We start from the raw sequence: 23,922 nt of genomic DNA on the forward strand, positions 1-23,922 counted from the left end.
GGAAGTTTCTTTCAACCTCAGTTCAATGTTATAATTTGCCTCACAGCATGTGTGTAGGGAAGGGTATATGTGTGTCTGCATATGTATGCACGTGTGTGTGTGTGTGTGTGTGTGTGCAGGTCCTCTCAGGCATCCATCTTAAAGTTTTCATCATTGATGGTTTATTCCAGTATCTACCACCTCAACAGACTGGAGGTATTTCATCAAGCAATCTGTTATTGTGCAGTCATCTGGTACGCTATGCTAAACTGGTGATTTAGACACTCGGCGATTTTAGCCAAATTTGTTTTGTATGCATGTGTGTCAAAATGAATCAAGGAGAGAAAGAGAGCAGCGGGAACGGACGTTCGACATCCGAGTCTTACTCTCTCTTCTCTCTCTTTTCTTTCTCTGTCTCTCTCTGTCTCTCTGTTTTCCATGGATGTTTGAGATGCAGTGTCAAACTCCGCTCCACCCTCACTCTCCCCGGCCCTTTCAAACACCCTTTCCTGGGCTCAGCAATCAACATTCCCGCTAGCGCAATTAGCTTAACTGCCTGTCCTCCCATATCAGTGCATTAGCGGGCCGCGCAGCTCCGAGCCTCCTCCTCTCCCTCTCAAAGGTCACGTGTACCCTCCAAATCACACCAAGGAGGTTCATTTATTGACAAGAGAAGAAGTGATTTTCCATTTTGGAGGAGGAAAGGGGGGGGCGGGGGGTTGTCGTGTCAAGGCTTGTGGAAAGGTAAACACAGAATATGGCTGTTGGGATGAAGCAAGGGGGCTAGCCTGTGGTCAGCCATGGTTTATGGTCGCTGCAGCAGGCAGTCTTTTCCAAGCTGACAGGTCACCGACGTCCCACTGTGTTCGTAGCTCATATTGGCCCTATTGTTTCCACAGCACCTGCGCTTCCTCTCAGGGGCTAGTTAATATATGGCCCGGTGACCCCATCGTCCACGCTGGTCCTCCGAGTGCGGTGACTGAATGTGAATCATGTATTACAAAGCTCATAAACCATGAAACGGTTTTCTTCACATGCCATAAGGGGCTGAGGGGTTTGATCAAGAAGAGCACCTGTTTCCATTCATTGTTCCGCCTCTTTCCATTTCCATTCCACATTTATCATATTGAGAGCTGAGCTTTGAACATCAAGGGCAAATGTATACCTATCTATACATCTATACATAAATATCTATACCTGACCACCTTCTGGGTCCCGTCTTTGTTAAAATACCAACATGATCCATGAATCATTTTGTCCCCACAAAAATCTTGGTCCCCACAGTGCAGGTTTACAGATCAACCTTACACACAAAAAAAGCCATACTTACAACACACACTGGCTCATCTATCTTGGGACAGAGCTGGCAGACTGTGCTGGCTGGCTGTGAGCGGGGCGATTTGATATGTAAATGTCTGGAAATGCAAATGAATTATTAAGCTGTTGTTAGTTAGGGTTGCTGCAGTGGTGGATGCAGCAACATCAGTGGGATCCGCTTCTACTGACAAACCAATAGCTCCTCCACCTCAGCCCTGTATAACTGGCACTTTATTGGGGCCAACAAAGACCATGTGGTCCACACAAACAACCCTGTGCTAGCGGTTCAATTAGGTAATCATCAATAGATGGGCCTGTTGATGGTCACAAAGTCAGACTTTCCAAATGGGGTACTCTGTAAATAGGAAGGGGTTGGCTAAAAATTATCTGTAATACTGAATTTGTTAAAAATTAAGCTCGAATTTGCTGAACTAGCGTAACATTTTCAGATGTGAGCAAGTAAAGAAGTGAAGAATTGTCTAGAAATAATCTGACAATAAAAGATCCTGTGATAAGACAAAGAAAGGGCACGTTTTTTGGAGTTCTTTGCAGCAGCACCCCTGCACACCATACAGAACATTTTGGTGCAAGGTCAACCCCCTATAGAGTCCACAGTGAACACAGCGCCTCAGTATTTACTCATGTAGCAAACTCTTTTCAGAAGTTCTAGAACATTCTCACGATGACGAGGCTTAAACAAGAAACAGAAAATGGCTGTGTGTCTGTCTCTCCATGTTAAGATGGAAGAATGTAGACTGTGTGTGTGTGTGTGTGTGTGTGTGTGTGTGTGTTGTGTGTGTGTGTGTGTGTGTGTGTGTGTAAAAGGCTTGAGATCTGCAGGAATGAGTCATACATCTCACAAAAGCATTGCCTGCTCTGCAACAGACTACAACCAGCTTCAGCACATCATCAATTTTCTGTTTGCTTCACTGCATTAAACACCCTCCCCTACACACACACACACACACACACCACACACACACATCAAACCAGAGATGAGAAGGAAAGTTCTGGTTGTTTGATTGAGTGAGGCTGTGATGTAATTGTAAGACAAGCGTATGTGTGTGTGTGTGTGTGTGTGTGTGTGTGTGTGTGTGTGTGTGTGTCAGAGAGCGAGAGAGACAGGGAGGGGAATGGCCAAGACTCTGCTCTTCTCCCCTCCCTCCCTACCTCCCTCCCCCACTCTCTCTCGTTCGTCCTCTCTTCCCGCCCTCTCTCTCTCTCTCTCTGTGTTTCTCTGCCTCACCAGAATAGAGGATCAGAGAGGCAGCCAGCTAGAGTACGGGAGAGAGAGAAAAGGAGAGCGTGTTTTCTGCGCTCCTCAGAATAATTAAACACACGCAGAGGCGCACAGTCCTGCAGTAGCTACTGCCACGCTTGGTCACACATTTAAACTCTACGCTAGCAGCCACTCAAACACAACCATTAATCATACACACACACACACACACACACTGATTGTTCAGGTTCTGACCAGCACCCATCAGTACCGGTGAAACATGCCATCTCGCAGCATGGAGTGTGACGCGTCCACGCTAATAGCCTGCATGGTGGACGTGGAGGTCTTCACCAACCAGGAGGTCAAGGTAGGCGACTGAACAGGCAGCTGTGTGTGTGTGTGTGTGTGTGTGTGTGTTTGTTGTTATGTTGGTGCTGACAGAGCAGCAAACCCTCTTCTCGAAGAGCGCATGTGTTACGATCACCATGTGAGTTTAAACTCCAGATACAACCTTTGACAACTTTGTTGTGAGTCTTTATGTTGCAGTTGTGGTTAAACATTGTGACCAAGCACCATGTTTTCAGTATGCCATGCCATGAATTTAGTGCAACATGCTGCATTCAAATGCACACGGTTTACAGGTACGCTGACTAAATAGAAGCAAAGTTTGAAAGTTTTGCTTGGTCTTGTTTGTGAGATATTTGTGGATGAGGGAAAGAGATGAGGTGTCAGAATGACTCTTCTTTGGGCTTTGAACCATTACACAGAAGTAGGTAGATTGTTGTTTATAAGTAATCATCTTAAGTTAAGTAATTTATGGCTTTTTTGTATCAAGCTTAATCTATGAGGCACGAGAAAAACTTGACACTTAATGTAGATATACGACTGTCTGTGTGTGTGTATATGTGTGTGTGTCATGGTTTTGCACAATGTTTGTTAGAGTCTCAAATGCTTTGATATGAAGTTGCTAGTATAGATATCTAGAGATGTAAAAGATGTGCATTGTCTTGTGTGTGTGTGTGTATGCATGTGGAATGCACACTCATCACATCTTATATAATGTAAGTGTACACAGTGCTGTCTGTGTGTTGGATCATACAAAAAAAAACATGCGTGTGTGTGCTCTTAAGTGCGGCAGCTCTGCTCTGGTGCTGCAGAGGAGGGCAGCGGTGTCTGTCTCAGTGTCCACGCGCCAACCAGACGCATTTCTATGAATCGCTCTGCATCACGCTGCCCATCCTCCTACGCACCCACCACCACCGCCACCTCCCCCCCCCCCCCCCCCCCCCCTGTTCTGTTCCATTCATAAAAATTCCCCTCTCCCCCGTCACTCTCATCGCTCTCCCACAAGAGAAACTACACACACACACATGCAACATGCAATAGAACACACACAATAAACACTTGCATAACAATAACGCATACAGACTTATGTATGTGGACGTTCAAGCCCCACATTCAAATTTGCACTGTTTTTTTTCCCCCCTAACAGTTCCTCATTCTCTGTTAATGAATAGAAATAAATGTTCAATTTCTACCTTTAATTCTTTGTTGTTGGAAAGCCTGGGAGTTTCCTAGAAGGTTAATCATCGCTATCTCTCAGGAGCAGGGGGGGGGGGGGGGGGGGGGGCGAGTTCTGTGGAACAGGGCGGAAGTTGGCTGGACATCATAACCTGGCTGGCTTCGCCGTATTACCTGCTCCAGTGACTCAGAAAAAAAGCACCTCCTCTCGACATGGACATGAGACAGCCAGCTCTTATGGACCTCTTCCTGCTCGCTCACGCTGACGACTTACTTCCCAGATCTACAGAGGCGGGTTTGGTGAAGCCTCTCGCCACTGTACAAGGAATGAAAACCATCAACTGTTCATTAGCCGTCTAGACAGCCAGGTATAGTGGGAGGAGAGACTGAGAGACAAGAGGAAGAGGAGGCAGAGATGCTGGAGTTTTTTTTTTTTTTTTTTTTCAAGGATCCTTTTAGGCCCTCCGTGTGGCCTGTGCAGAAAGCACTCCAAATGCCTGGTCATGCCACCTGCGATGTGATGATAAATAAGGCTGTGTGCGTTTAGGACGTTGTTTGCATGAGCACGCAATGTGAAGCGCTGCAGTGCAGCGGATGTCTTTTATCAGCATCTCTGTACTACGCTATCAGAACCATCTGCGAAAGCCAAGGCTGTGTTTAAGAGCAAGCACACCCAGGGCTGATTCTACTGTGCTATTTATTTTAGTGTCATCTCTTTCGGGGACTTTGAGTCTTTTCTATCTTTCTTACATGTGGGTGTGACACATTCATTAATCAAGTGGAAATGGCAACAGTGTGTGTGTGTTTGTGTGTGTGTGCGTGTGAAAGGAAGCATTTCTGTGCACAGAAAGCAAGTCGTTCTCCACTGCTATGAATTCTTGGACTCCCTACTCATTTCTCTCTCTTTCTCCAACGTGTCGTATTGTTTACCAGTCGCATCGTTCGAAGACACTTAGAAGTCTGCGTTTCGCTGTTCTCTGTCAAACACCATGTCCTGGCCCAGCGTTCCCTTCTCTAAATAGTGAGCGGCTACGCTTACTCAAAGCCCCTTCCACGCGGACGTTGTCGCTCCGCATTGCGCGAAGCTAACGCTCTGAGGTGGCGTGCTAAGAGATGCTTCCGTACACACTTTCCTCTCCCACCGCCACGGATAGGGAGACAGCAGGGGAACAGTATTTTGAACGCCTCTTAACGAGCCCTGCAAGCGCACTATCATTACAGGGGTAATTGCTGTATAATTACCATGGAATGGCATTACATAATTCAAAGTGCCCGGCTAGAGGGAAGGATTAGGTAGGAAAAGCAGAGGGATCCAGATTGTACGACTGTTCTGTTGTTCTGATGCAGAGGATTAAACCCACTGACATTAATTCCCTTCCTCTCCCTTAAATCAAAGCCTTGGGTTCACAGGTGACCATGTTTGAAACAGTTTTGTTGTTGTTGTTGTTCATTTGTTTACTGTGAACAGACTAGCATCAAGGGAAGGATGTTAAGCCTTCACCATACTTTTAGCAGTTCAGGTTCAAGCACCCCAAAGTTGGTGGGGCTTAGTCTTGAAAGGGCCAGGGATGTGCTCTGTTTTTTCAGGAAGCACATAATGTAGCTATTCTTGAAGAAACGACCTCAGTAAAAGCAGCAGCTGTCATACCTCTTTAGTTTCGTACCCCCCACCCCCCCCACCCCCGCCTCATTCTGTCTCTCTCTCTCATTCACTCACTCACTCATTTTCTCTCCATCTCCCCCCCTCACTCTCTCGCTCCCTGTCCAAGAGATGGAAAATCTGCCTTATGAGAGGATGGCTGAATAGAGATAGGATCACTAACCCCTGCCTTCCAGCTGCTATTTCAGACTTCCTGTACAGGGGAGGGGGCGGGGGGGGGGGGGGGGGGGGGGGGGACATGTGGATCCTTTACAGGAGCTCTGAACTCGGAGAGAGGCTCCGTAGGGAGAGGGTCAGAGGTCACCTCGGACGGGCCCGTTTGACAGCATCGAATGACTCTAGGCCTGGGTCTGCTTAAGATGAATTAGAGTGTCTCGGTCTGTTTTTCTCTTTATGCCCTCCCCTGTTTCTGTCTTCCTTTCTAGATGTCCATTCTGCTGTCTTTCTTCTCTATCTATGTCACTGTCCATCTCGCCCTCTCTCTCTTTCTTCTTCTCTGTTTCAGTTCAATTCCATTCAAATGAGCTTTATTGGCATGACAAATATCATCTTGTATTGCCAAAGCTTTTCTAATTGCACAAAGACTTGGTATATTTAAAGAAGAGAGCATCATGTAGCCTAGTGCAATGGCACTGTGTGTTTGTGCGTGTGTGTGTGTGTGTTTCTTCTTCTTTTTCGCGTTCAGGTTATTGCTCATAGATTTATTTACATTAATATATATTGTCCTGCTCTACTCGATCCCAAACACTTGAGCTAATCTATCTCCTGCTTCGGTGGATAGGGGTCTGTGTTCAATTAAAGCCAAAGCAGCCGAAGCTGCAGTTAAATTTGACATTTACTGGTGAAATAGTGCTAAGGTTAGCATTGCCTTGGGTTTCTGCTCCCTTCTCACCCCTGCCGCTCTCCATCTCCTGCTAGAGTAATTTCCCTGGCTAACAAACACATACACACACACACACACACACACACACAAAGATAATCAAAAACAAAAACAGCCTACCCAAGCACACACACACATACAGACGGATACAATCACACACACACACAAACACACATACATATATACACACAGACACACAGGTTTGGCTTGTAGACGCATGTAATTACTTAAATACCCGTATATACGCATACTTCTGCACCCTCAAAGGAAGGCGCTGGAAAAACAGAACACCTTGGACCACTTTTCCCCACCAGGCTCATACCAAATAACTCCCCATCCCCCTAACACACACACACACACACACACACACACACACTCGTCCTTCTGTGGTCTTTAAAACCCAACACACTTCCTTGTAGTAACCCCTTGTGCATTGCCATCAGTGAACAAATGTAAGCGAGCAGTGGAAGAGGAAATGTCTCTTTAAACAAAACGCAATATAAAGCTAAAAGCCTTTCAGTAACGCATAACATTTTAGATCTATTGTGGCCTGTTCAGGAAAACAAGCTAGGGCCACAGCATAAACACACACATCGAAAAAAGGCCAATGTGAGCAGCACCTCTTAAGGTCACAGACCTATTAATAGCTCCTTTGTTAGCACTTCCAGGTCACGCTGGAGACATGTAGGAGTTGGGGCCTCAGTTCAGCGGTGCCCTTTAGGACACTTTCATGCATTACTGAACCAGTCCTCCACATCAGCATAGACATACTGTATAAACACAAGACCAGTGCCTCTGTCTAGAGCTGCTTCATTCAGTTCCCTTTCACCCCCACCATCTTTTGTTGTTTTTTCCCTTTAATTTGACCCAGAGTGACCCTTGGGCCCCCATCGCAAGGCGATCCTAAAATGGCGATGTTTTGAATCGCTCCAGATCCAGCCACTTACAGAGTTAAATAGCTGCCACGCCGGGATTGAACCTGGTTCATTTCGCCTTCCTGGAACAGCACTTCCTGATTAACTGCCCTTTTTGTTGTTGCTCTTGTTTTTGTTGTTGTTTTTTTTTGGGTCGAACGGATACATGCGAAACGAACCCCTCTCGTTCAGATCTACCCACTTTTCTCAGCATGTTTTTAAAACGATTGACCCAAGTTCCATAATGAGCGCACATAAAGCCAGGAACCAGGTTTAATAGCGGGCTGGAAGAGAGGCCCCCACCCGATCATTTGGCTTCAATGGCCCTGTCGACTGCAACACAAATACCAGCTGATCTTGGGTGATGTTGATGCTGGGCCTCCTGCCACATATCAAACTTGATTGATGTCATTAAAGGGCTTGAAAAAAAGGTTCCTCCCCCATAATCGATGAAACTCATTGAAAAAAGGTTCTTTGTGGGAACTTTTCTAAAGGAATCCTTTGCCAGCTAAAAAGGTCCTTTGTTGCACAGGTGAAATTGTGCAGAAACTTCTATAAAGAACAAAATAGCTATTGTGAAAACCTCTAGTCCATTCGTTCTTTCTTTCTAGTAGTATTTTTGAAGATTCACTCTTTTGAAGATTCACTTTGGACATGCAAACCCTTTTCTTCCCAAAGAGTTCCCATTGCTGCCTGCTGTATGTTTGAGCCAGGTGAGACTGTGACCTGCGCACTCCATCCTGACATGTCTGCCGACCTGGGCATCACCGTGGAGAAGAAATGTTGTTTAGATGTCTCTGAGGGGGATAAGAGGAACTGAAGTACCGGCACATTCCACGGCTATTGATGGATGGCCTGTGAGAAGGGTTCTTGTGTTACGCCGTGCCACACAGCGCCGAGATTCCTCCGAGGTTAATGAGGGGGCAGTGTAAACACACCACAATGGAAACACACCACAAGTGATGCCCTCCTCCAGGAGAGGGGGCATTCTGTCTGTCTCCCTTTTCTCTCTCTCTCTCTTTCTCTCTTTCTTTCTTTCTTTCTTTCTTTCTTTCATTCTCTCTACCCCCCCCCTCTGCCACTGCCTTGCCCTCTGTCCTTTTCCTCTTCCCTCTGGGCTGCCTTTTTTCCTGACGTCCATGGAAAAAAATACCGGGAATTTTTGTAGCAACATAGCATGCTGTTGTTCCTGAGAAGTGGTAATGCCAGTGAAGCAGAAAGAGATGAAAAGCCCCCATGGGGCATGACACCTCCCTTTCTTTCTCTCTGCACATCTAAGGCAGTGTCTGCCTTTCTCAGTCCTTCTCCCCTTGTTTTCTTCCCTCTTTCTTTTTTCTTCCCTTCCCCACTTCCCTCGCTCACAGAAATATGTTTTAGACTGACTCAACACACCATGATAACCGAACAAGAGAGAAAAATATGGCTAGAGAGAGACAGAGAACGGAAGAGTGAGAAAGAAGTAGAGAGAGCAAGTGGAATGGGAAGCATCTCTCATCTAGTCTTATCCCATCCACTCGGTCTCTCTGACCCTGTCTGTGGAATTCTCTGATTTGCGAGCTTGGAGCCCCATGCTTAATGAGAGGTTCCATTAGAGAACCGACTGTTCCCACTCTCTGCCCTCACTGCAGAACACTGATAACACGCTTCAAAAGCTCGCAGCAAAGGTCACGCCGAGTAATTTAGAGGTGTTATTCTTTCTCTTTGGAGGAGGTGTGTGTGTGTGTGTGTGTGTGTGTCTGTGGCTGTGTGTGCTCATCTATGTGTGTCTGGGGAGTTGAAATATTAGGATTATTTAATAACTACCACGGCTCTCTCCGCCCCCAGGTCCTACATAAAACCCAGAGAACACAAGAGACAGCTGTGGTGCGACAGGAATGTCCACCGAAGAAAAAAAAAGGAAGAAAAAAAAACGAGAGCAAGAGGGTAGATGTTTTTCATTTATCTATCCCATCTCTGACAGCGGCATGAGAAAGCTGAGGAGGGACAGGAAGGCGTGCTTGACAATCATCAGTGACGTTTGGACCTGTAGGAATGTTCTAGCAAAGGGCAGCCTTTGTGCTTCATGTTCCATCTGAGCTGATTACCTTTGCTTGTTGGCTGATGGGTTTTGTAGTTTTTTCATCTCTTGTTGTGTTTTGTTCCTTTTGAGGGCTATTCGATGGACAGCTCTTTACCTACTTTGCCTAAGGTAAGGTCCACGCTGTATTCTACAGCTAGTGAATACATTATTCACAATAACAGCCTCAGTGAACTGCCTTTGGTTAAAGCCGCTGCATTTGGGATGTGCAGTGATGAATGATGGTGGATGAGGCCACAGTGGAAGGCAGTGGCATCCAGGAAGGTCTCCGCGAAGACCTTCCCTCATTAATATCTGGACAATTGACTTGCACACACACACAGACACAAATCCTCAGACACACACATAGACTTTCTTTCCATCCCACCTCCCTCCATCTCTCTCTCTCTCTCTCTCTGTCAAACGGCCATGAAACACTCTCCGTGTCAATACAGCACAAGTTTTCCATGTCCTCAGCTTCCAGCAGACAAAACAAGCTTGGAGAAAGGCTTTTAAAAATGTGCAAACCACGCCGCCCTCCTGCCTGCCAAATCACCATGCTTTAGCTCACTGTCCCAGTGTTTTAAACACGTCTGATTAAGATGACCTGGAGGAACAGTCCAACTACGATGACACCATCTGGGCCATGCCTCAAGCCCAAGAATCAATTTAATACAGTTCAGTTTAATTTAGTTTGATTCTTTTCCATTCTGTTCTGTCTGAATCTGTCAATTCATGTCAGTTCAATTCATTTAATTCTATTCAATTGAATTAAAGTCAGTTCAGTTCAGGTTCATTTCAGGTCAGTTATACTCATGTACATTAGTTAAAAAGTACTATAGTACTTCCAACCAGCTTTGTGCAAGTGAGTTAGCTTCACATAAACCCCCTTTCCCCAGCGCCCTTCCACGACAGGTTTTATAGTGGAAAAAAATATGGTGACTCAGGCGATCGATGCCTGAAGTTGGAGTGTCTGCTAGCTGTTTTCATAGTGTCGACACATCCGCACAATTAGAGCAGAGGAAAGGTCAGGTGAGTCAGAGCCATCAGAGTCTAATGAGGCTGCCCTTCAAAGCGTTCTTTATATACGTGTGTGTGAGTATACTGTATATATATTATTTTATTTAATGGTATTGATTTTCATCTTGCTACTGCATGGTGGTGTATGTGAGCGTTGGATATTTATAGCTCTGAAATAGTTGATTGGGGGCACAGCGTCATAGATGCGTAAACTCTAAGAGTCTTCCAATAGGAGGGAGGGGGAGCTATGACGTGAAATTGTCAGGCTGCTGGTGGCGTCTCTGTGCTGAGCAAACTGGGGACTTGGTTTGAGGTTTGTTCTCAGATTTAGGATATAGGGTTACTGCAGGCTCGTTTCCTCCCTTTTGAGGTGTGCGTTTGTGTGTGTGTTTATGTTGAGTAACTGGGTGTGTGTGCGTGCATGCATGTGTGTGTGTGTGTGTGTGTGTGTGTGTGACATGCACGTGGGAATGAGTGTGCACGTTTGCAGGCAAGTTTGTGTGATTGGGTGTAAGTGTATATGTTGGGTGTAAGTGTGTATATGAGTGGAACTGTGTGTGTCAGATTCAGCTATGTGAGTGTGTGTACGCCCCTGCCTGCTTGCTTGTGTGCATTTATGATTCTGCCTCAGGACCCTTTCTTTGTCGCCACACACACACACACACACACACACACACACACACACACACACACACACACACACACAGAGCAAAATTTGGGTCCTAATGAAATCTGCTATTTACCTAACTCAATGGAATGCTTTCACTGGGTCTTCAGAAAGAGAGAGTGGAGGGGTATTTTTAGAAAGCTATTCTGCTTCCATCCACCTTCTCTTTATTTCTGCCTCGATCAAGCTGTCCATATTTGTTGAGGAATGCAATCTATTTTTCTCCACAAATAGACAATTCTCAAATGCCCTGGGAAGAACAACTCCAGAGAGAGTGAGAGATAGAGAGATAGAGATAGAGAGAGAGCACTCCAGAAGGAGAGATGGAGAGAGTGATGGAACAAAGAGATTGAAAGGAAGAGAGAAGGGGAGAGGGGGAGGAAGAGAGGAGAGATTTAAAGAGAGGGAGCCTTCTTTTTCTGCAAATGTGTAACCCATAGCAATAGAATCAACATGAGATCACAGCAGCCAGTTTGATTCAGGCCAACCAAAGGCTGCTTTTATTAAGGGTCTGCTATTGATTTCTTTGTCAGGTTTAATGTTCGAAGCATTCCATTGCTAAGTCAGCACCCTGCCCTGCGATCCTCTGGTTTACATCACTGATTAATGGGAGGAATACAGCATTCTCCAGTCTCCTATTTGTTGTGATCCATCATATGTACAGAGAAACCTCACAGCAGCAGTGTAGGATGAAAAATAGAATAATGAATTAGGATGCATCGTTGTAGTCTTTCAGCCAAGGGTTGGTATAGTAAACTGTAGGCCATTCTTATATGTAGATGCACGTTTATAGAATGTACTTTATGCATACAGACACATCTAATATTGGGAAGTGTCTATATATAGTATATAGTGAAATGTCAATTTCAAAAGCTTTATTGGTATGACCAACTCCAGTCATTGTATTGCTAAAGCATTCATTCATTATTCTGTTTTTCCATCCTAAACTGCTGCTCTGTGGCTCACGTAGCAGTTATTGGAGACAAGCAATACATAATTTGGTCAGATTTTTGGACAAGATGGACCAGTTATCAGTAAGTCCGTGTCCATGAAGTGAAAGGCTAAAGAATGGTGCGGGATTCTCAGAAAGTCACTCTGGCACTTTCCCACCGCGTCTGGAGTCATTCGGGCCACGGCCCCAGACTTCAGAAGAAAGTGCTGAGTCAGGCTCCTTGAAGGAAGGCGAAGTGAGGGGGTGGGACAGAGCGCAGGAGTAAAACTCCAAGTCATTTCACCACGACCCAAGCTGCTGAGTCATGCCTCAGAGCCAGGTCTGTCACCCGAACACAGAGCTCCCACACACACCAGCTGTGAGACTGAGATGAAGTGTGTGGGTGGGTGTGTGTGTGTGTGTGTGTGTGTGTGTGTGTGTGTGTGTGTGTGTGTGTGTGTGTGTGTGTGTGTGTGTGTGTGTGTGTGTGTGTGTGTGTGTGTGTGTGTGTGTGTGTGTGTGTGTGTGTGTGTGTGTGTGTGTGTGTGTGGGTGGGTGGGTGTGCATACAAGTGTACGTGCATGTATGCTAGTACGGTCGTCACCTGAACACACATTTCCACATCAGCATAAAATCTGGCTATTGTCTCCTAGTAGAGAGAGGGGGGCAGCACAGAACAGTGTGTGTGTGTGTGTGTGTGCGTGTGCGTGTGCGTGTGCGTGTGCGTGTGCGTGTGCGTGTGCGTGTGCGTGTGCGTGTGTGTGTGCGTGTGCGTGTGCGTGCACCCATGTGAAGCCAGTCTGTGACAGTGTAGATGATTCACCTGTCAGGCCAGCCAGGGCAGTCTCTGCACAGAGGTGCCAAACCCCACTCCGCAGGGAATGGATCCGACTCACCAAACAGAACAGAACAGTGCTGGCAAGAACCTTTTGTTTCAGGTACCATTTTAACACTGGAGGAGCAAGGGCCTAGCAAGTCCAAGGTCATGGAGTTAAGTCTTTGCTGCAATACAAGTGCAGATGAAATGGTTCCTGTAAAACGGGATGCATTTGCTTCCTGGTACTTCCGTAGGAAGATACGAGGCTGCTTTCCGTTAGACCATTTTGCTCTAAGAGAGTTAAGCTGTCAGTCCCAGTGGAATTTGACTATCCAGGGTAAACCTGCAAATGCGGAAAAAAAACACTCACAACCCTCCTTGTGCCAAAAGCCTTTTATCTCCATAAATGGGTCAGTGGACTGTTGAGGCCAAATGTAGATGCACGTTGGCCAGGAATGGATTTGTCCATCCGAAAGGGCCGTGTTATGACAGGATCTTATCTATTTATTTTGCATTCCTGGTTTTATTTGAACTCCGCCACTCATTCCAGCACTTTCCTCTCATAAAAGAATGGTGGGGGTTCTATTTTTAGCTCCTTGACAATTATATCAAGTTACTGGATCAGGTCTGCTCATATGTCAGCATCAACTGAGTCAACTTTCACCATTTCCAAGTAACCCAGTGGTTTCAACTCTAGCTGTGTTTATATGAAGGTTTATCTGTCAAGACTTTTATCATTTAGAATTTACGATGCCATTTCTCAACCAGTTTTGACAAAAAAAAAGCACAGTTCATTGAATTAACTTTACATCTAAAATAACTTGTGAAGCAGCAGTCCCTGGTTAATGAATGGGATCCCCACAGATGTGGCGGTTTATACGAAATCCCACGCTTTCCTGTTTACAAACAGAATCTAATCACTTTAAAGTCATCGGATTTCTTCACGACTCCTCCAGATGGTCTTTTTTTATTTGATAATGACAAGTGATTTGTGTAACACGACGTACATACAGAGCTAGGAGTAAACGGTGAAATTGAATTTCCAAATCATGTCCGACATTAAATAATGAAATCTGGAAGAGGTGCATCCGCAGGTAGATCAGCTCAAGATATGAGTCATTGTGCCAGGGATTAGGAATCCGCAATGGAGCCACTCAGTATCCGGAGGTCATTGAGTTGAAAATCTCATTATCAAATGATCACCTCATCTCAGAGGTAGACCTCAGTAAATGTGTAATCCTCAGGTGAAAGGACAGTCTGTCTGAGCAGCTTCCCTGTTTAAGGAAATGCTCAATAGGTGGCAATGCCCTGGTGAAATAAACAGGACTGAAATGTGTTTATGCAAATGTTTTCTGTGTGTATGTTTTTGTGTAGACACTAATTTGCGCCTGTGTGTATAGGGGGGTGCAGGGTGGCAGTGGGGTTGCATGTGCGTGTATGTATGTGTGTGTATGTGTGTGTGTGTGTGTGTGTGTGTGTGTATGTGTGTTGGTGTGTATGTGTGTGTGTGTGTGTGTGTGTGAGTTAGTTTAAAGATAAGACACCTTTCTGTAGCTCTTCAGTCGTGCAGGAAATGAATGATGTGCATCAGGCCTGATATGCACTCCCATGCCTTGACTTCCCCCCTAAGAGCTCTATAGTCTCTGTTCAGACCACACCACAGGGTCCCATCAGCGTGCAATAGTATGGCCGTCTCCCTACCAGATAGTATCTCACTATAGTGGGATGGTATCTAAGCATGTTTATTGAAGGAAATAGTTCCATGGTACCAGACTGTAATAAGTCAGAGAAGGTAGTATATCAAATGACCTCCAATGCTAATTAATATTATTTTACCCAAAGTTCCCGTGACCGAAAAATTATATGTTTATGCATTGTGCTTTGGCAGCTGGTCAATCCGATGTAAATTGAAAGAGATTTTTCCCATCTTATGTTCTTCCCTGAGTATTAAACTGGGGGGAGGGGCTGAGTTGTTCCTCATGTGATTGCTTCTACCATGACTATCTCATAATGGGTGAATAGCCTCCTGCTGAACACAGTCAGCCCAGCCTAACCCCAGAGTTTTACCCTCGTTGCCAAGGTATCATTTCTAATATGATTGTCATACTGTTCTTTGTCTGTTGCAGGAAATTGTCATCTCCCACCATCAGGATTATAGTATAATGTTGATAAAGTGAATTTATAATCCCCCCCCCCCCCTCTTCTCTTTGCGTATGGTCCATCACAGGAGATGTTCGAGACCCTGTTCCTGGTGTATGACCACAACGCCACCTTCCAGCTGTTCAAGAGTTTCCGGCGTGTGCGCATCAACTTCAGCAGCCCCAAAGCGGCAGCCAGCGCCAGGATAGAGCTGCATGAAACGCCCTTCAGGGGCAAGAAGCTCAAGCTCTACTTCGCCCAGGTGAGGCACCCTCCTAAAACACAGAGTAATGCCTAGAACTAGAACTTCTTGAGTAATTCCTTCCACTACAAGAACTTTATTTAGCATACACTATAAGACATTAAAAGAGGTGTCCCCATTGGTTTTTAAAATAAGTTCCATGTAAAATTGAGAAGGGCAAAGGTATCCTCACAGCATCGTGAACTTATGTCATGCAATTGATTAAACGCATAGTACCTTAGCACGGGCACAGTGTAGGATTCTACTCAGAAATAAGTTACCACAGCTGAAAACAAAAACTTAGTTGCGAAAGAATCAGCATCCACTCGACAAATAACCCATTTTCATCCTTTTTTAGTTGAACTTTAAAAAGTATTTGCTGAATGACCTTTGATCCGATAAATAAATCTATGCAGAGAATTAAACTTTGTCATTGCTAATACAGTTATATCTACTTTATAAACCCAAACCATCAATACCTATAACAATTGAATAGTACATAACACTGATGTATTTTTATTGATGAGGCTGAACCATCATATAAATTATATAATAAATATATAAGGGGGTGATCTAGTGGTGCATGTAAGTTTTAGAGTAATATTTCAGTTTGGACCATTAGTATGAGGAGTGAGACTACACAGAGTTTATGTAGCTGGAGGCTCTCAGTGGACTGAGACAAGGCACTCGCTCAGATAGTTTGGCACACAGAGAGAGAGAGAGAGAGAGAGAGAGAGAGAGAGAGAGAGAGAGAGAGAGAGTTGGCATCAAAGAGCGCCTGTCTGACGCACTCCTCTCCAGTCTGCACTCAGTACTAATGAGGGGGAGGGTATAGGAGAAGTGTACGTGTCTCACTCTGGCATTGCATTAATTACATGTCTATCCATCCAGACAGGCAGACAGACAGATTGCATTCAAAAGTTTGGACTCCCCTGGTCAAGATTTCTGTTAAGTTAAAGAGTAAAAGATGACCTGTTTTCCAAAAGGCACAAGGATGACCCATTTCTTGTAAGCAAGCAAGATTACTTTTTTATTTCCGTCTTTTTATAGTTTCAAAATAATAAAAAAGGAAAAGTTCTGTGAGATTCTTGGGCCGTCTTGCATGCACGGCTCTTTTGAGGTCTATCCACTGATTTTCAATGATGAGGTTCGGGGGGCTGTGAGAAACATGGCAAAACCTTCAGCTTGTGCCTCTTGAGGTAGTCCATTGTGGATTTTGAGGTTTTGGATCATTATCCTGAAGCCATCCTCTTTTAATCGGTGTGGTTACTTAAATACCAGCGAATTCTGGAAGCATTCTTCCCTCTACCAGTGTAATGTTCCCTGCTCCACTGGCTGCAACACAAGCCCAGAGTATGATCGATCCACCCCCGTGCTTAACAGTTAGAGGTGTTCTTTTCATCAAATTCTGCACCCTTTTTTTTTTCAAACATACCTTTGCTTATTTCGGCCCAAAAACTTCTAATTCAACTTCATCAGTCCACAAGACTTGTTTGCAAAATGCATCACGCTTGTTTAGATGTTCCTTTGCAGACTTCTGACACTGAATTTTGTGGTGAGGACGCAGGAAAGGTGTTCTCCTGATGACGTCCATGAAGGTAGACAGACAGTAGAACAGTGTACAACTACTCCAGAGTCGGCCAAATCTTCCTGAAGGTCTTTTGAGCAGTTCTCTCTGAAAGGTTTCTCGGTCTTCCAGACCTTAACTTGACCTCCACCGTTACGGTTAATGGCCTTTTCCTAATTACATTGCAAACTGATGAAACTGCTACCTGAAAATGATTAGCTGTCTTTCTTATAGTCTTCTCCTGCTTTAGGGGGCATCAATTATTTTAGAGTGCTGGACAGCTTCTGGAGGAGCCCTTGGCTACTGATTGTTGGGACAAGGTTTTAGGGGACAGAATATTTCTAAAGCTTTGAAATTTGCATCACCTGGCCTTTCCTAATGATGATTGTGAACAAGCCATAGCCTGAACAAGCTATTTAAGGTCTTAGAGATCTTGGTAAAAAGTCATCTGAGAGCTCAAATCTCATGGGGTGCCCAAACCTGCATGGTGCTCCTTTTCCTTTTTTACTCTGAAATTGTACAAAACAAAAATAATCCTCTAATCTTGCTTAAAATTTTGAATAGAATGTCTCATCTTTAACTTTATACCTTTTGGAGATCAGTTCATCCTCTACTCACTTAACTATCCACAGTAACAGACATTCTGAACAGAGGTGCCCAAACTTTTGCATGCCACTGTACACTTTCTGAGCAGTCTTTTCCCTCTCTCTCATACACACAAACACACACACACGGCAAACCGCAGGAAAAAATAAACACCTAACATCACTGACAAAAACAGCAGACCCAGTCCTTTGATGGTTAGCGTGCCCTCAGACACAAACACACAGCAAAGAACACCAAGACAAAAGAGGGACACTGTGAATGGCCCCCATCATCAATCCTCTTTATACATGACTCAAGATGTCACACAAAGCAGAGCAGAGAGTACATCACAGGAACAATTCTAGCCACAAGGAGTGTGTATGGGAGTGTGTGTGTTTGGGGTGGGGGGGGGGGGGGGGGGGGGAGAGAAAGGAAAGAAGACAAATGAGATAGGAGATAAGAAAGAAAAAAACAGATAAGATAGAGATTGTGGGAGAACTAATTCTGGTGTACAGTATGGTCACAGCAGACTGGTTTAAGTGTGCCCCTCACCCCCCTCCCATCAGAGTGGAGGGGTAGTCAGGGTCACTAGCTCTCCAGATCAGCCCTGGAAGACAGATTAACCACGGCTCAGAAATGCATGGAGAGATAGATGGATGCTGAACGAGAGAGAGAGATTGATGCTGATTGAAGCTAGCACAAGAGAGAGCAATATCTAAAGAGAGGGAAAGAGGACATAGATTCATGTTGCACACTGCTAAGAGGGACAAGAGTGAGAAGAGATACAGAAAGAGAGAGACGGGATGGATGTTTCAGAGAGAGAGAGACATAGAGAGTAAGAAAGGCTTCAGAGGGTGAAGGCTGTAGGCTTTGTATATGAGAGGATTATCTGGAGTAGGGCTGGATTGAGGCAGCTCTTACTGGTCTGGTCTGAGCACCTCCTCAAAGCGACAGGCCTCACCCCCACACTGACTCCAGTGGTGCACAGCAGGGGGCCCAGGGCCCTCGTCCCCAGTACCTCAAGGAGCTTCACATCACCTCCATCTCCATCGGAAATGATGCACTGTGAAGGGACCAGCATAGGTCATAAGAATATGCCATAGTCAATAAGTCAATGATATTATACCTAGTCATAATTGTTACTTTTATTTGGATTTAACTAGCCATGAGTGGACTTTGCTTGGTGAATATTCTTTGTCTCTGACCTGGGTAGTGAGGTTTGATACTGGACTCTCACCCCCCCCCCCCCCCCCCAGGTCAGGACAAAGAACCCTGCATGCATGGCCCATTTGAATAGACGGTGACACCCCTTAGATATAGTGTATTTAACAGACTGTTCCCCAAGGAACAAGTCAGATATGCTGAGGTGAAGTTCTGTGAGGGAGGATGGATCTGAAAGTCTCTGTCTCACAAATGGTCGGCCGCCATTCTTCAAGAATAAACCTGAATCCTGACTGATCAAACCTAAGACTGAATCTTCAATATATGGTATAAAACTAATTACCATCAACTGATCTGATGAAACTGATCTCAACTATAGTGTCAGGACTATGAACTCTTCAAACAGTAGTCTACTGGGATCTAGTGTCTCAGGGGGGCATGTATTTTACATGTATTTTAAATGAAACGGTATTTACTTACATTGTCTTATTTACCTGTCTACCAGTAGTCACAACCAGTAGTCACAACATCTTTTACCCAGAGATTGTTATAGCATGTCAGGAACACAAAGAGTTAAAAATGTGTCAAATAATGGTTCTTAATATTTTTTTCTTTCTAAAGAATGAATTGTATTACTTTTGTTAAATTATGGTATGATTTAATGGCATGTAAAATACATGAGTTGAGATAAATAATGCACCACGTTGATTCCATGGCGATAAATGTTTATTTCCTGTCAGGTCCAAAACCCTGTCTCCGATGGTGACAACCTGCATCTGGCTCCGCCCCAGCCCTCCAAGCAGTTCCTCATCTCTCCACCCGGATCCCCTCCCATTGGCTGGGAACAGATCGACGAGGCCACGCCCGTCATCAACTACGACCTCCTGTACGCCGTCGCCAAACTGGGCCCAGGTGAGAGACTTACTGTCCAAACAAACACACTGTGACGAACACACATACACATACACACACACACACACACACACACACACACACACGCATTGTCTCTCTCCCACACACATTCACACACACACACACACATGCACATACATGCACATACACACACACTTAAGCATTAAGTTAGGAAAAGCAATCATCACAAACCATTCTAATCCAATCTGTATCCAATCTGTATTTGCTCCTATCATGCAGTCGTATAACACATATATATCCTCTAGTGGGAACGCTACGGACCCCCCTCCATAACCCCATTATTTACAACTGTGGCATATAGTCCAGTGCAGAGTAATTATGTCACCTCCCCGAGCCTCAGCGCCCCCCCCCCCCCCCCCCCAATCAGAAGCTAAACTGTCAGACCAGGTGTCAGATGTCCTCAACCTTCAACCGCACAATGAGTGACACAATGACCTCATCACTCGAAACGTTCCAAGTGGACATTTAATCAGCTCCGATTGCATCGCCCTTTCGCGCTGCGTAGAGGGTGACGTCAGGCCTCTCCTGTCCGACAGCCGCAACTCACACCTGACTGACCTTCAGCGCTGTTTGTCAGAGTGTGTCAGAGAGGCGACGGACTAGCTGGATGGCCGTGTGGGGCTGTAATACACATTACAGTGGAGCTGTTCTGTTCAGTCTGCCACGACATGGTCTGCTCTGCATTTATTCCGATGTGTTGTTAGGTACGGTGGAGGAGATGGTTGGTGTGCTGTGGACCACCGCACGCTCACATGCACGCATACGCACACACACACTCACATGCACACACACACACACTCACACGCACTCACACACACACGCACACTCACATGCACGCTTACACACACACTCACACTCTACACACACAAACACACATACAAAACCAAACACACAAACAAACATACAAACAAACGTGCTCACTTCTACAGACAGACTCTCATTTACACACACACACACACACACACACACACGCACTCACACAAACACTCACACACACACACACACACACACACACACACACTCACAGACACACACAAACAAAAACACACGTGCGCCCAGTAAGAACAGCCTGAGCTCATGCAGTGTCATTCCAAGGTCTTTCGGGCAGGTCACCTTTTTATAGCCCCCCCCCCCCCCCCCCCCGTTCAAATATTATTATGGGAAGATGGAGAGGAAGAGGAGGCAGGAGCTGGAAATATTTGGTGCTTATATTAGACAAGAAAGAAAAACACAAAGTAATGCAGTTGTTTTTAAAAATAGGACAGACATTAATGTGCCTGTTTTCTTTAGGTTGTTTCAGATTGTTTCTTCTTGTTTCCTGTCAAAGACGAGACTAATTTGTCCCTCTGTTTGAGGTTTCATAGCTGGAATCCACTGCCGCGGCCAACCCAGCAAACCCCTGTCGTTTTATGTAAGCTTAACGCTGGACTTGCACATTATTGCTTCCCAGAAACGGGCATTCTGTGAAGCATCTGCCTTTGTTTTGGCACCAGCCTAGAGAGAGTTTGAGGAGTTTTCTTCTGTTGGTCTTCTTTGTTGTCTGTGGCCTCAGGCAACAATATCCTGTACTCGTTCGAGGACACATCTGGAGATTAAGCTCATTTTTAACCTTATGCAAACAAAAACCTGAATGGGTAGCTTTTTTTATACCACAGCATCAGTCGCCTAAATTGTGCAGGTTTTGGTAAAGGCTAAAAATGTCTTGGCTATCCTTCTTTTCACCAGCCTTCTCTACATCTGTCGCTGTCCTGTCACGAAACAGTAACTGCAGGGTTTCCGAACTTCTGCTTTCCAAAAAAAACACTGAGTTCTGAGCTTGCAATAGCCTATTTAGGCTCATCTCACGACTGAAAAAGGTTTGCTTTGCCAGCCAGGAGTGGGGAGATACCCCATCTTTAATTGGCTAAAAACACCTTTGTAATGACCTGAAGACATTATAGTGGTTATGAGATAATTGGAGTTCAGTCAGGTATAGTAGAACAAGGAGAGACCTAAATAGACAGTCCTGTTTTAAGACTCCAGTTGTAGGCTTGTTATAAGCAGTATACACACACTACCCTCACACCATAGACAGTCTACATGCTACAGTCTACACACCAACCCAGTACACATAGCTGGAGGGCTGTGGAGAGAATAGAGAAAACATCTCGGGTGTCCTGTGTGTGTTCGCAGATTTTGCGCCCACACACACAACTGGCCGGTCTTATTTGCAAAGGCCCTCAACTGTGTCTGACAGCAACAGGCTAGAAATAACCACTCAGCCAAAGAGAGGCATCAACAACAGCAACATCCCCCTCTCATTAAAAAGAGCCCTGTGCGTTACCTGGTATTATCACACCGGTCAGCTATGTATTATTACAAGTGACGGCATGACCTGCGACAGTTGAGTCCCTGGACTCGTTTGCTAATCTCCACCCGAGTGCAATGTCAACTGGGCCCCCGTTTAGCTAGTGCCGTCTCCAATATACATTGGAGGTAAGGCGGGAGGGGTGTGTGTGTGTGTGTGTGTGCGCGCACGCGCGTGTGTGTGTGTGTGTGTGTGGAGAGTAGGAGCACTGTGACCATTTGCTGCCGCCGGCAGGATGCAGCTGTCAGACTCCCCATCTGCTTTATGTAATCGTTTATTGCTGCGGAAATGTGTGCCAGTTGTTCGCGCTGCCTCGCTTTGAATCTCCTCACCTCGCATATTGTGTCAGTGGCATTCGGAAACAAGAGCAGTGTATCACTGGCGCGCTCCGAGTTGCTGTGTTTAAGTCATGCCCTGACACACATACACACACACACACACACACACACACACACACACACACACACACACATACACGCACATAAATAAAGACATCAGTACACCCATAAATACACCCGCCCACCTGCTTACTAGTAGCGATTAACACAGTGTTAGAGGTATTTTACCCAGAAATTGAGGTTTCTCAGAAAGTGCTTAGATTTTCTGCGATTACAACACGAGGCTCGGGTCCATCTGCTTCCTGTAGCGATCGCATCATTACTACACCCCCCCCCCCCCCCCCTCCCCTCCCAATCCTCCCTACAAGCTGGCGGTTTCTGCAGTTACATCACAATGACAAAGTGTCGCCAGAGAGTCAATGATAGAGCAGACGGAAGGTGTGTGTGTGTGTGTTTGTTTGTGTGTGTGTGTGTGTGTGTGTGTGTGAGTGTGAGTGTGAGTGTAAGTTTGTGCGTATGTAGACTGCATGTATCTCAGCATCTTCATCATCATCCCTATCACCTCCCATCACTCACACACACAACCACCACCACTGCATCACAAAGCAGGTCAATCAAGGAAACCTCTGCTGGGAATATTGAATGTCAAGGCTCTGTCTGCTGGCTATTAATAGCGTCGGGGGCCTGAAAGGCACCGTGGATTATGTACAGGAAGATTTGAATTATGCAACAGGCTGGCATTATGGAGCCTAAGCGCCCGCACAGCCACTGGCATCTCTTCCCCCAAATCCCATGAAAGCATCCTGGTGAATCGCAGAGCGCCTTCTTCCTCCCATCCATCTCCCTCTTTCTCCCTCTATTCCCTCTCTCTCTCTCTCTCTCTCTCTCTCTCTCTCTCTCTCGCTCTCTCTCTTCTTCTCTCATTGTCTTGGTATGAGAGGCACTCCTGAGAATCCAGTTTAGCCAGAGAGTGTTTGTTCAACCAGTCCTTTTGTCTGTTGTATATCGGCTATGAGAACTGATGCTCATATCTCTCCCTTGTGCCCTTCAATGGTCTGTGTTGAAGGGAGTGCAAAAACACCCTTATCTTCCTTTGATTAGAATAATTATTCTAATGTACTGTGTGACCCAAGCTCTTCCACGGGTCATTGGATTGGTTGAAGACTTAAAAAAATGATGAAGTCATTCCCCATGAAAATGACATTCAATACCTATTTTCCATAATGGCCTCAAACTGAAACTTAATGAAAATAGTTTTTTTTTAACAGGACACCTCTTTGCCTGCTTGGTTTGGAGTCAGATCTTTACTTTACTGCAATGCAGTAGACCATGAGATTATGAATTCCTCCTTCCCGAGGTATGGCACTACTTTTGGCAGCGGCCAAATAGGAAATGACTGGTCATTATCTGTATATATTTTATCTCTGAGGTTTGTTTTGCAAATGGCTCTCTGATACACTTGTTAGTATTTCAAGAGAAACTGGGTGGGGGGTGGCGGTGGTGTGGGTGAAGAAAAACAAAAAGCGGAAGAATGTTGTAATTTTCACTAGAGTTTACCGCTCATCTGCGTTATCGGCCCACTAATCAGAAGCAGACGTCTTCTCCGGGAAGTAAAAAAGAAAAACAACGT

General features: G+C 45.3%; 1 protein-coding gene across 2 annotated transcripts in view; it reads left to right on the plus strand.

Annotated features, from left to right (window-relative positions):
* Positions 1 to 2,735: 2,735 nt before the first annotated feature.
* LOC122131119 (calcipressin-2-like) overlaps positions 2,736 to 23,922 on the plus strand; it is a 33,749-nt gene continuing 12,562 nt past the window's right edge. For both annotated transcript variants that reach the window (XM_042706037.1, XM_042706038.1), the window contains exons 1-3: positions 2,736 to 2,882; positions 15,209 to 15,382; positions 19,415 to 19,586. In XM_042706037.1, the coding sequence (XP_042561971.1) occupies positions 2,796 to 2,882; positions 15,209 to 15,382; positions 19,415 to 19,586 (433 nt within the window). In that variant the 5' untranslated portion in view covers positions 2,736 to 2,795. The remainder of the gene's footprint in view (positions 2,883 to 15,208; positions 15,383 to 19,414; positions 19,587 to 23,922) is intronic.

Source organism: Clupea harengus, unplaced genomic scaffold (assembly GCF_900700415.2).
Source record: "Clupea harengus unplaced genomic scaffold, Ch_v2.0.2, whole genome shotgun sequence".
Classification (NCBI taxonomy): domain Eukaryota; kingdom Metazoa; phylum Chordata; class Actinopteri; order Clupeiformes; family Clupeidae; genus Clupea; species Clupea harengus.